The sequence below is a fragment of the Dendrobates tinctorius genome, unplaced genomic scaffold, assembly GCF_039654945.1.
Source record: "Dendrobates tinctorius isolate UK_male_01 unplaced genomic scaffold, ASM3965494v1 ptg000001l, whole genome shotgun sequence".
NCBI classification, from domain to species: Eukaryota; Metazoa; Chordata; class Amphibia; order Anura; family Dendrobatidae; genus Dendrobates; species Dendrobates tinctorius.
In genome coordinates, this window is record NW_027361669.1 from 21,871,159 (window position 1) to 21,885,120 (window position 13,962).

General features: G+C 45.1%; 1 protein-coding gene across 2 annotated transcripts in view; it reads left to right on the forward strand.

The window, feature by feature from the left end:
• The first annotated feature begins 631 nt into the window (after positions 1–631).
• The window catches only part of FNIP1 (folliculin interacting protein 1), a 124,596-nt gene continuing 111,265 nt past the window's right edge, over positions 632–13,962 (forward strand). For both annotated transcript variants that reach the window (XM_073571309.1, XM_073571380.1), the window contains exon 1: positions 632–894. In XM_073571309.1, coding sequence (XP_073427410.1) covers positions 806–894 — 89 coding nt within the window. In that variant the 5' untranslated portion in view covers positions 632–805. The remainder of the gene's footprint in view (positions 895–13,962) is intronic.

Sequence of the window (13,962 nt, forward strand, 5' to 3'; positions counted from 1 at the left end):
ACTGCTGAGACCCCACTGGTCAGCAGGGTGGAGCGATGAAATACCCTGTGGACTGGAGAGGTGGCCACTTGTCTGGACCCCCCAGCCACTGGCTACTATAGCCGGGGACCTTCCAGAGCCCCATTCTTTAGACCCCTGGTGTCCCGCGCGGGCGGACCCCCATTGACCATATCGGTTACACCTCTTCGGTGTGTGGGGGCGGTTTTCGGATTAACCCTTCCATGCACCCCTGTAAATGCCTTATGGCAGACTGGTAGCTGGAGGCTTTCCTTCCAACGAGACAGTGCTGGAGCTCTCCCACACAACACGGCACAACTGCTCGGTGCGCTCTCCAGTATGGTCGCTTCAGCTGCCAGCCACGGTAAACCTCCGCCTGTACACACCACACCCTGCGTCACGGGTGCCCCACTGAGTGGAGATTTGCCTGAGGTCACCCACGCACAACAAATCTCCTCAGAACCCTGCAGTCAGATTCTGACGGCGTCACGTGCGCCCCCTCACACAACAGCAACAACTGCCTGCCTTTCATCCAATCAGGGCGGGTCTGATGAATTGTCGAATCAGGCATGTCTGATGAATTGACCAATCAGGGCGGGTCTGATGAATTGACCAATCACAGCGGGTCTTATGGTTCGCGGTCCAGGAAGTGGCTGGCAATCCTGGGAGTAGTGTATTGTTGTAGTGCGCCCCTCCCATGTGACAGCCGCGGGTGACAGAGCAGTCATATGACCAGTGCACTGATGGAGTGCTCGGGCTAGGTGCGCCGTGCCAGGCTGCGTGTGCCTGCAGCGGGGCTTCCTGCAATATGCCACCGACTCTCTTCCAGAAGCTTTTCAGTAAGCGGAGCGGGCAGCTGTCCCCGAGTAGAGACCCCCGAGAGGACTATGCCTTCAGGTAGGACCCCGGCGTGGGCTGTCTGCAGATGCTATTGTTCCTAGCAGGTGATGCATACAGCCTGTGGCTGTTCTGCGACTCGGAGAACTACAAGTTCCACAGAGCTGTGCCAGACTGGGGCTTGTAGCCGTCCAGATGTTTATTGTCCTGATGAAATGTGAACTGTCAGGTGCCATTACTGCCTGATCAGATGGGCACTATACCAAGCCAGTGCCTGCTGTGCTGCCTGATCAGATGGGCACTATACCAAGCCAGTGCCTGCTGTGCTGCCTGATCAGATGGGCACTATACCAAGCCAGTGCCTGCTGTGCTGCCTGATCAGATGGGCACTATACCAAGCCAGTGCCTGCTGTGCTGCCTGATCAGATGGGCACTATACCAAGCCAGTGCCTGCTGTGCTGCCTGATCAGATGGGCACTATACCAAGCCAGTGCCTGTTGTGCTGCCTGATCAGATGGGCACTATACCAAGCCAGTGCCTGTTGTGCTGCCTGATCAGATGGGCACTATACCAAGCCAGTTCCTGCTGTACTGCCTGATCAGATGGACACTATACCAAGCCAGTTCCTGCTGTACTGCCTGATCAGATGGGCACTATACCATGCCAGTGTCTGCTGTGCTGCCTGACCAGATGGCCACTATACCAAGCCAGTGCCTGCTGTGCTTCCTGATCAGATGGGCACTATACCAAGCCAGTGTCTGCTGTGCTGCCTGATCAGATGGGCACTATACCAAGCCAGTGCCTGCAGGGCTGCCTGACCAGATGGGCACTATACCATGCCAGTGTCTGCTGTGCTGCCTGACCAGATGGCCACTATACCAAGCCAGTGCCTGCTGTGCTGCCTGATCAGATGGGCACTATACCAAGCCAGTGCCTGCTGTGCTGCCTGATCAGATGGGCACTATACCATGCCAGTGTCTGCTGTGCTGCCTGACCAGAAGGCTACTATACCAAGCCAGTGCCTGCTGTGCTTCCTGATCAGATGGGCACTATACCAAGCCAGTGTCTGCTGTGCTGCCTGATCATATGGGCACTATACCATGCCAGAGCCTGCTGTACTGCCTGATCAGATGGGCACTATACCATGCCAGAGCCTGCTGTACTGCCTGATCAGATGGGCACTATACCATGCCAGTCCACTGGTTGTAGCCCCAAAAAACAGATGATGGCACTCAAAAATGGGAGAATGTAAAAAGTCTAGTGAGATTTTTAATAAGCCATATGTGCAACAAGCAACGCTTAGGTTCCACGGAGCCCTTCTCAAGTATGTGCGTGTATATACCGTGGGTACGGAAAGTATTCAGACCCCTTTAAATTTTTCACTCTTTGTTTCATTACAGCTTTTTGGTAAATTCAAATAAGTTCATTTTTATTTCTCGTTAGGCCTCTTTCACACATCAGTTTTTTCCCATCAGTCATAATCCGTTGTTTTGTCAAAAAAAGGATCCAGCAAATGACTGTGCTGGATCCGTTTTTTTTTCTCAGACTTGTATTGGCGACAGATGGCCACACATTTAATCCGACGGATCCGTCGGAAAATCTTTGTCCGTCGCCAGGAGACAACGGACAAAGTAATGTTTTTTTGTGTGCGTTGAAAAGTCAGACAGCGACGGATCCAGTGCCATCGCTCTCTATTATCTCTCATCTAGTAGATGCACCTTTTGAGCTAGTACAGCCATGAGTCGTCTTGGGAATGATGCAACAAGTTTTTCACACCTTGAATTGGGAATACTCTGCCTTTCTTCCTTGCTTGATACTCTCCAATTCTGTCAGGTTGGATGGTGAATGTTGGTGAACAGTCATTTTCAGGTCTCTCCAGAGAGGTTTAGATCAGGGCTCTGGCTGGACCAGTCAAGAATGGTCACAGAGTTGTTCTGAAGCCAGTACTTTATTTTAGCTGTGTGCTTAGGGTCATTGTCTTGTTGTCATTTTCTTGTTGGAAGGTGAACCTTCGGCCAAGTCTGAGGTCCAGAGCACTCGGGAAGAGGTTTTCATCCAGGATATCTCTGTACTTTGCCACATTCATGTTTCATTCAATGACACTTGTCCTGTACCTGCAGCTGAAAAACACCCCCATAGCATATGCTGCCACCATCATGTTTCCCTGTTGGGATTGTATTGAGCAGTGCCTGGTTTTCTCCACACAATCTGCTTAGAATAATCCCCAAAAAGTTCTATCTTCATCTCATCAGACCAGTGAATCTTATTTCTCATAGTCTGGGAGTGCTTCATGTGTTTTTTTTAAGCAAACTCTATGCAGGCTTTCATATGTCTGGCACTGAGGAGAGGCTTCTGTCGGGCCACTCTGCCATAAAGGCCCAACAGTTGGAGGGCTGCAGTGATAGTTGACTTTGTGGAACTTTCTCCCATCTCCTTAGTGCATCTGTGGAGCTCAGCCACAGTGATCTTGGGGTTCTTTATCTCTCACCAAGGCTCTTCTAACACGATTCCTCAGTTTGGCTAGACGGCCAGGTCTAGGAAGACTTCTGGTGGTCCCAAACTTCTTCTGATTATGGAGGCCACTGTGTTCTCAGGAACCTTGAATACTGCAGAAATTCTTTTGTAACCTTGGCCAGATGTGTGCTTTGCCACAATTCTGTCTCTGAGCTCCTTGGTCAGTTCCTCTGACCTCATGATTCTCATTTTGGTTTGACATGCACTGTGAGCTGTGAGGTCTTGTATAGACTGGTGTGTGCCTTTACAAATCACGTCCTTTCCAAATCAAGTCCTTTCTGTTTAATTAAACATAGCTGGACTTCAGTGAAGGAGTAGAACCATCTCAAGGAGGATCACAAGGAAATGGACAGCATGTGACTTAAATATGAGTGTCTGAGCAAAGGGTCTGAATACATATGACCATGTGATGTATCAGATTTTCTTTAATTTGCAAAAATTTCTACATTTGTTTTTTTTTTTTTTTTTTTTTTTTTTCAGTCAAGATGGGGTGCAGAGTGTACATTAATGAGACAAAAAAGAACTTTTTTGAATTTACCAAAAGGATGCAATAAAACAAAGAGTGAAAAATTTAAAAGGGGTCTGAATACTTTCCTTACCTACTGTATGTTTCTCTTGGAACCACATGTCTTTGTCCAAAGACTCTCCATCTTTTACCGACATGTCTTCCTGAGGTCCCCGTGGCAGTGGAGAGATTTGCTTTATTAAAATGCTCCAGAATTTTGTTGGGCATGCCATGTGCCAATTCTACTAAGGATTCCGAACACTTTTTGCACCTCACTTTAAAAGTGTGTAGAAAAGGGGTTAAAGTTTAGGATGTCTGTAAAATCCACCATATTTACTAAAGGTGCCATTATTTGTTTATCTTGAAAGTGGTCTAGAAGTAAGCAAAAATAGGCAGGGTAAACTCTGGCTACACAGTGTGAAAAGAAATCTGGTTTGTGAGATTTGGTGCATTTTAAAGTTTTGTTCCGACTGTGTGAAAACAGTGTATTCGCTTGCGGAAAATCTATTGCATTTGATGGTGCCAGCAAAGTTTCCTAATTAAAATCTCATGCATATGTTGAACTATATCTGCAGCGTAAACTGACAGCTGTAGATTTGAGATCTGAAACGTGAATTTATGCTGTGGTTGTAGTTTCACCCTTTGCTATGTAACAGGTGAGATGTGCGGCTTCTCCACATTTTTTTTTCGCAATGATACCACTCCACAACTTCCACTCAGAGGTCTGCAGTAGAAACTATCCATGGGAACATATCTCATCTAAGTTTACACTGATTAATAAGTCGGTCCCAATGTTGTCCCCACTGAGGCTCACAATCTAAATTCCCTATCAGTATGTCTTTGGAGTGTGGGAGGAAACTGGAGAACCTGGAGGAAACTCAAGGAAAATATGAGAACATACAATCTTTATGCATATTTGAACCTCAGCAAGGAAACAATCTTAACTACTGAGCCAGTATTCTGGCGCACTTTGAGAAGAGGCACTTCCTTACCCTACTCTTAGGTCTGTAAGAGATGCCCAGGCACTGTATAAGTAGGTCTGTGCTGGTGGACCGTCATGTCTTATAATGGGATAAGCTACCCGTCTAGACAAAACCTTAATTGGTAGAAAGTTGCATCATTGAAAGCACATTGCCTGTTGTGTTATTTGGACTTTCCAGTTTCACCCAATAACTTCTTTGTTGAGATGGCCAGAAGCCTTTACATTTGTCTAGGGTGTGTCATATATACCCCGCCGTGCTTATTATTAGCCGTGATGACCTCAACGTCACATGAATTCCACACTCATACTTTGTGTCATGTACATAGGTGTCTGCAGTGATTCAGTTGTGGCTGTCCGATGCCTCCATGTAGATGATGTGTTAGGCCTCTTTCATACATCAGTTTTTTTGGCGTCAGTCACAATCCGGCAGTTTTAGAAAAAAAACGGATCCGTTGCAGATTGTGAAAAAACTGATGCGACGGATCTGTTTTTTTTCACCAGATCTGACTGCCCTACTTGGTAATAATAATTAAAGCATGCACAGTTTAAAAAAGCGGAATCCGTCACTGGATTCCGTCATTTAAAGGACAACGACGGATCTGGAGCCCATAGGCTTCCATTCTAGCAAACGACGGACGGCGCCGGATCCGTCGCTGTCCGACTTTTCGACAGAGACAAAAAATGTTACTTTGTCTGTCATCTCCGGCCGCCGGACACAAAATTTCTGACAGTTCCGGCGAACGACGGATGAAACGTGAAGCCATTTGTCGCAATCCATCGATAATACAAGTTTATGAGAAAAAAACGGATCCGGCGGCATCAGTCGCTGGATCTGTTTTTAAAAAAAACGATGGATTGTGACTGATGACAAAAAACTGATGTGTGAAAGAGGCCTTAGTCTTGTGGGTTCTGTTCACTCTCACAGCTTCAAGCATGGAGCTATCTATCTTTTTGAGAAGGCCACCACCCTATAAGACTACTTTTTCGTGCTATTGTGTGCCGTTGTCTCGCAGAGATTCTCATTGCTTTGTCATCATCTTCATATTCTGCAGCGCTTTACAGACATTATCATCACTGTCCCCATTGGGGTTCACAATCTCAGAATGTCTTGGGTATGTGGGAGGAAACCCATACAAACGCCTGCAAATGTTGTCCTTGGTGGGATTTGAACCCCGGACCCCAGCGCTGCAGTGCTAACCACTGAGCCACCCTGCTGGGTGCCTCCCAGTTAGTTTCTGGTGTATTTCCTGGAAAATAGAAACCTGTGTTTGCTCGCATGCGTCTCCTTTGTTGTTACATCTCCCCTCGGATTGTGTGCGGGTATTCGGGTATGGCATGGAGTGATGTCAGAGGCTGCGAGTTTTCGCTCTAATTTACTGTTCTAATGACAGCTTGTACCGGAGTCCTTGTCTGGGATAATTATAAGGTCTTAAAGTAACGGGATCCCTTCACATGCTGTTCCCATCGCTGGGGGATCAGGTTCCTAGCTATGAACATTGTAGTGCATAATTTGGGGTATTGTTTAGTGCCAGAATGCCTGACATGTGCTGAGCATACAGAGTGCGGTATTATTAGAGCTGCCCAGTTTCTTAATGTGACTAATGATTTTTAATTCTGCATGAATTAACTCTGCCGTTTCCCTTTATTTATAACTTCCATCAACAGAAATAAGATTTAAACACACCATGGGACAGAGTTTCTCCGCTAAATACACTAGAATTTTTGGCTAAATTTTCACAGAGAAACTTGTGTACATGCTATGCCTCCCATTTATTATGTATTGTGGCTTGCCAGTCATAGTGTAAGGGTGGGTGGCCTAAACGCTTAGTCTCATGGCCAAGATGGTAAAAACTGATTACAGGTGAGTAATTCCCATAGAAATGAATGGTCCAGGAAAGCAGTATAGCAAAGCTAGCCATGGTGATGGTGTGCCTCCGAAGCTGCGCCATCAGGGGAGCACAGCGGTGCTCGGCTCTGTGCATAGCCCCACCTGTGACGGCCAGCCCCTGGAGGAAGGATAGAAATGGCTGAGATGGAAATAGCCTCATAAAATATACTGAATGAACTTCTAATATCACCTTTCATCCCACATTGATGAAGCCCAATTAAAAATAAAATAAAAAAACAAACAATTGTATAAAATATATATATAAATTTTAATAAAATATATTACCAGGAAAGCCACTTGTGGTCAGATATTTCTGAAATTGAGCATTACTAATTGACTATGAAATGTGAACCCCAAGAGGGTATATAGATGGAGGATATAGATGTCCTAAGAGGGTATATAAATGGGGGATGTATTTGTGATACAAGTCATTTAAAGCCAAACATTTATTAAAATCTGTATTCATGTCTATTGGTTTTTTTTTTTTTTGTTCCTCCAGTTGACACACTTTAGATTTTCTGTAGCGATGCACAGCACACAACTGCTTACATTAGTCATCTTGGCCTTAGATTAGGTGTTTTATGAGTGAAATTCTATTACTCATGCAGAAGCAGAATGTTCTGCCTTTCTATAGCAATGCCAGCCATCAGACTGACTATAGCAGCTATTGGATCTTCCTCTGCGCTGGTCCCTCTCCTGCTGTCCTCAGTAGCCCATAGAGGACTTGTGAGTCGGAGGCCTCTTTCTGTGGTGTTCATATCACATAATGGGGTATATGAGAATAGGATGACTTGGTCGTGTTGCCATTAGCACACCGCTAGAAATGACTGGCATAGTTGTATTGTATGAAGTGATGTAACATCTGTCTGATCAGCAGCTTGGAGTGCAGCTTTTTTCTTCCCCATGCTTTATACTGCTGCTTTCCTTACCAAACTGTTTGTGTTGAGGTATGAGCTTACACTATCTTCCTTTTAGGACCTGATTATGTCACCTTTTTTAGTGTCTTCCTGACTTGCTAATCGTGGCCAGTAAGTGCTATGGTCCGACAGAAGTGTCCTTTTTGGCTCCACTTGGCCCGTTTACAAGAATATGCTGCAAAATGTCATTATGCAGATTTCAAGCTTCTGACCATGTTCACACATGTATTTGGTGAGATTTTACCTCAGTATTTGTAAACCACAACCAGGGGTGGGAGATAAATCCAGAAGTGGTGACGTGTTTCCATTATTGTTATGATTGAGTCACCGTAGGAGGCAAAAACAGAAATGCTAGCTAAGTCCAGACAACCAGAGAAGTTGGCAACTATCAGATTGCAGACCCCTGAACCTATCAACACAACTAGCAGTAGCCGTGGGGGCTACGATGACCTAGACCCCTCGATCACAGCCGGAGAGATACATAGGCCTAAAGAAGGAAAGGGGAAATCTAACTGCCCCAGAGCAGACCCCAAAGCAATAGGCAGCCCCCCACATATAATGACGGTGAAGCAAGATGAAAACACTTACACAGACAGAAAGACAGACTGAGCAAAGACGGGGCCCAAAAACTACCTAGATAGGAACGGATAGGAAGGCTGCTGTCTGCAATCTGCCAAAACCCTATCAGAGACAAAAGCCAACAAACTGATATAAAAATGGCCCTGAAGCAACAGCTTCAAAAACTAAATCAGCACTCAGGTACTTTCTGAAGACAGAGCTAACGGAACACTGCACACTCCAGCAGGGAGTGGCAGAATCCAAAAAGCAAGAAAAACAAAAACAAATCTTAAATGCAAAAAGGCAAAACAGAAAACTTAGCTTTAGGAGAGCAGGAATCAGACTGGTGTCCAAGAGTCCACAGAGAAAACACCCGCAGGGCAGAAAGGGCGTAGGCTGCCTTAAATCCAGTCAGTGACTCCACTCAGCCAATCGTCTTCATTAGTCCCAGGTGCCTGATAATCAGGCTCACTACCTTCCTTCACTAGAATAGGGAGTTCACCAGGCCTCAGTGACGGAGGGGAAAATGAACTCACAACACATTATACTTCTCTGACTGTTCCTCTCCTGGTTTTGCCCTACAAATAGCCAGCGTTTCCTGAAGCGGTCACCACATAGACTCTGTGGGGTCACTCAAGTTTTAAAGACCTTGTGTGCACATCCCCTTTAGCATATGGCTGACCGGTATGCACCCACCATAGGCTGTAATGAATGTAGCCCTGGGTGATATGAGTGCATGGGAGCATTTCTTATTTTTGCAAATTTCGATATGTTTGGGGAATTTTCCTTTTCTCAGAATAACTGGCCTAATGTGTTGACACTGAATAATTGTAAGAGATGAGGGATTTTTATGTAAGCAATGAAGAAGCCTCCCGTCGCCCACTTCTTGCTCGATACTGCTCCCACGCTATACCTGACGTGTGTGTCTCCGATTGTAGAATTCATGGGGAATCACACACCACGTCAGCAGTTTACAAACAGTGACATGTTTCTGCCGCCCTCAGTTTCACAAGTATACTACCGCCGGTGAGGTTTCAGCCTAGTGCTGTATGAATGCAAGAAATGACAATGGAGTATATACATGCTGCATACCACAATGGTCGAGAAAGCAAAGCAGCCCCATATCTGTGGCCCTGACTCCTCGCTGCTTAGGAGGGTTGCTTGTATGGCAGCGCTGTTCTTGTGAATGGGTATATCTAAAATGTCCCGTTGGGCTGATGAATTTGTGCAGATACCGTGCGGTCATTGTCATATCTCTCACGCCTGCTGTACCTTAGATGTAGCTGTTTACCAGCCATTATTATTATTATAGCAGGGCTGTAATTTCCAGAATCCAGCGTTCACCAGTTTCCTTACCTCTGGATTTGCACCTATGAGGATGGGACAATGGCGCACGGTTATTAGATGGCACGAGCTTGGCCGTGTAGGTAAACGTCTGCTTCTGCCATCTGTCCAGGTCAATGCAACTTCCTTATATTTGAGGTAACAATGAAGCTTTCTTCAGCATAACAAAACCTAATCTGTGCCACCTGAAGAACATAATGGCCGTGTGAACATAATGAGGCTTGTGTTATGCCAGTCGTGCCAGGTAAAAGCAGAGTTGTGGATAATGAACCCGGGCAAAACTAGAGAACAATTTGTCTTTCTCCAAATGCAAGGTTGGTGGAAATATTAGAGGTTATGCTCTTGCTCTGTTTCTCGCTGCTCTTTCCATTCCGGCTTGTTTTTAGAATAATTTAAAGGGACATATTTCAAAAATTTAATTGTGTGCGCCAGTGGCAATATAGCCTAAAGCTGGGACTCCATCACAACATAGATCTCCCAAGAGTCACCGGAAAAATACTGACACCATGCCATACCCAAATACCCGCACACAATCCGAGAGGGATGTAACAACAAAGGAGTAGCATGCGAGCAAACACAGATTTCTGTTTTCCAGGAAATACACCAGAAACACCAAAAATGTATAGGTTTTTTCTTTATTTAAGTGGTGAAAAAAAATTCCAAAGTTTGAAAACAAACAAACAAAAAACCCACCATTTTCCGAGAGCTGCAGCTTCTCCATTTTTTGGGCTCTGAGGTTGGGTGAAGGCTCACTTTTTGCGTGCCTAGCTTATGTTTTGTTTTTTTTTAACATCATTTTGAGCTAGATACAATGGTTTGTTTGCTTGTTATTGCATTTTATTGCAACGATCCAAAAAAAACAAACGTATTTCTGGTGAGTGTGTTATTTTTTTTTTTATTTATTTTTTTTTTCTTCTCATTATGCCATTTACTGATCTGGTTAATTTAGTTAATATTTTGATAGACTGGGCGTTTATGAATGCAGCAATTCCAAATGTATTTTTTTTTATTATTTTGAATGGCGCAAAAAGGGATAATTTGTACTTTTTATATTTTAATTTTTTTTTTAAAAAAACCCTTTACTTCAATAGATGAAAGCGATGGCGAAATCGGATCAAAATACCGGAATGTGATTCCAAGACGGGGCATGGATTTACATGTAAAGCACCACTCCAGCAGTGCAATAAAAAAACAAAACACTGGAGTGGTGCTTTAAGGATTGGTATTAATGATGACTGAAAGGTGGTGGTTGTAGTTCATATAGGGAAAGCTCCCGTTAAGAGGTGTTTCCCAATAATTTTGTCCTTATAGTGTATGTTACTTTTTCTGTTTATAGTAGTAGCCACTATAGCCCACCATTTTTACTGCCATTTGTGTATGGATAGAGGAGACATGGTGGTTTGCAGTATATACAGTTGTGGATTTGGTTATTGAAGTGTTGGTTACAGTGGTGGGCTGCTACCTTAGCCCATATGTACAGAGCAAACTTTAAATGTGTATCGAATGGAAGCGGAGGCAGAGATGGTGAAGTTCACATTCGTTTTTATTTTTTAAGTGGAACCTCGGGACCACGGTCCGGGGGCTCTGAAGGGGGCGTGACTAGTGAGCCTGGGCACCCGTAGTAAAGCCCCTCAGGCAGGGCCAGAATGGAATACCCGGAGGACACAGGTGCTACCTCCCGTTAGCCCCCGAACACGTGGCAGCTGTCCCAGCGGGACCAAAAGGGATAACAAAAGTTACAGCAGAGTCCGTAATGCGCTGGGTCCTGGATCCGGTTAGTTGGTAAGGAGTCGGTTCCAGTGACCTTCACACAGTCCTTGGACTCGGATGGCTGTAGGCGGAACGAGATGGCTTAGGCCCCGATGGTTGCTGATATAACCAGGTAACACAGGATACTGATATGCTGTGGAAACAGAGAGCATTAGACAATGCACAGTGACTGCAGATGCAGTGCAGACAGGTTAGCATGAGAACCGGATGTAGCAATGATAGATACTCGTTACTCCGGCGCTCTCCCTATGGAGGAGAGGCCAGAAATAGCAGCCAGTGCGCTGCCATTGGTTGATTGCATTTTTTGAATAATGCACGCCGCCCCTTTAAGAAGGCAAGAGAGCAGGCGGGCGTGCCCTAATAGCCTTAGTTACAGATCTCCTCACAGGACGCCAGGAGGAGGAGGCAGGAGGGAGGACAGAATGCTGAGCAGCAGCATGAGAGGCTCGAGGTGAGTGCCCAGAACGGAGAGCAGCGGTAGGCCTGGACGCAGCGCCAGGACGGGGGCCAGGTGTAACAGCGGCAGACCTGGGCGCAGCACCAGGAGGGGGACCAGGTGTAACAAAATGTGAACTTGCTGCTGTTTCAACAAGTAAGACAGCAGCAGAAATTAAAGGGCTTCTGTGAAATCGGCATCAGACTGGTCGTCATGTGAATGTACCCTAATGGTGTTAGTGATTTCAGCCAGACTGCAGACCCACCCTCACTGATTTTTGTACTTGGAGAGAGCGCTGTACCCCAGTGTAATGACCAATACTTCTCTGTACGCTTTGTCCCTTTCCAATGTAACTTTGCAGTGTGTGGGAATAAAGCCTGTGCAGGTGCAGTATGGCATGCACAGGTCAGGCTCTTGGCAGTCTCTGACTCTCTCTGGTCTCCTCTTTCCTGGCTGTAGAGTGTTCCGTGATCACCGGGTGTTTCCTGCAGCGCTCCTACATCCAAGCATCCCACATAAGCAGTGCCTGGGATGTGTCAGAACTGGGGCTCCTACTAATGGATCAGAATATAATAATTGAATTAGTGCAACAAGTTATTCAGTTTGCAATGTGAACAGTGAAAAAATAATCAAAAAATTTATTATTTAGTAAACTTCAACTTGGTTTATAGAAATGTCTGTGCCAAACATTTCTTCTCAGTGCCAATAATTTATTATTAGTACCTACTGTTTCACCAATTCTGAAAACAAACCCCCCTCCCACCAAAAGAACTAAATTAAAATAAATAAAACTCTCTCATGACAGCTGAAGAAATATAGCAGGAGTATAGCATTTGGGTGGTGTATGGTTGTGATAGAGCGGTTAGATAGGCCAGTACTATTCATTTGCAAGGGCTTGAGCCATCCTTAGGACAGGTCTTCAATATCACATTGCTGGGGTCCTGCTCACTGAAAGCTCCAGGAACCAAGAACTGCATGTCAGGAGAACTGTAGGTCATCAATATCGTGAGTCCAGGGAACCCCTTAAGTGTGGCCATGTCAGCTTTTCCCGTGGGTACTGGTTGTTCCTTGAGGCATCTAAAGGGATTGTGCCAGGACCGATGTAAAAGATCAGACAGCACATAATGTCCCCAAGTCTTGATAAACATCCTGTATTTGACACTTCGCAGACATTGCCAGACCTTGTATGTGTGCCGTACTTGGCTACAAGCACTTTTACTTCCTAAGATGACACTAAATGTAATTTTTGTAAGTGGGGGAGGGGTAAATATTGTAACTTTAATGGGAAACCAGGTATGATTTTTTTTCTATTGTATTCATTTTTTCCATTTGTGGGTATATCTGTTCATCTCACACTGACCACTTGGAGCTGATGAGTATATACGGTATATTAAACTAGACATGTCAGAAGAGCCGACAGGTACTGTTTAAAGTGTACCCTGCACTTTAGGAACCTGTCACTTAATCAATGCTGCCCATGGGCAGCATGAGTCAGTGCCTGGCTGCACAATTGTAGCCAGGTGTGCTTTTCTTCACTGAAACTTTCTAGAAAGTCAGATAAATATACTTTGGACAGGGTGTATACATGAGAGGGGAGAGGAGTCTGCCGCTCCCTGCACCACTCACTTTGATTGACAGGATGCCGGGAGAAGCTGGCCTGGGGCAACTCCAGACTTGTCTCCACTTTCCCTATAGTTCCCGTTTGGATTGTCAAGCTATGTTTTCTCTGACTTTCCAGGACATTTCAGAGGAAAACCTAACTGGCGGCAGCAGCCAGGCTCTGATTCATGCTGCCACTGATTCAACGCCATAAGTCGATTGACAGGTTCTCTTTTAAATCTGTCAGCACAAAGTAATTGAGCCAAGTAGAGGCGCTCTGAGCACAATTTACATACACCTTCTGCCTGCTTGCTTTCCATCTCTCTCTCTTCTTCTATGGCCCTATGAAGCCAAAGCTGTCAATCAAAGAAGAATGGGTGGGAATGTGGGTTTAAATGATTGGCCCCTCCTTTGTGCACCGAGCGGCGATGCTTAGATTTTCAGTTTAGCATGGTTTCTAATATTATGGAAATTCTGGAAAAATATATCGCAGTAGTAAAATTTGAGTTTTTCTATATTTTTTTTTTTTTTTCCTTTTTAGTTAAAAAATAGAATTCACCCTCTAATTTTGCTGTCCTTATTTTTAGAATAAAATTTTAAGTGTTATTTCCAAAA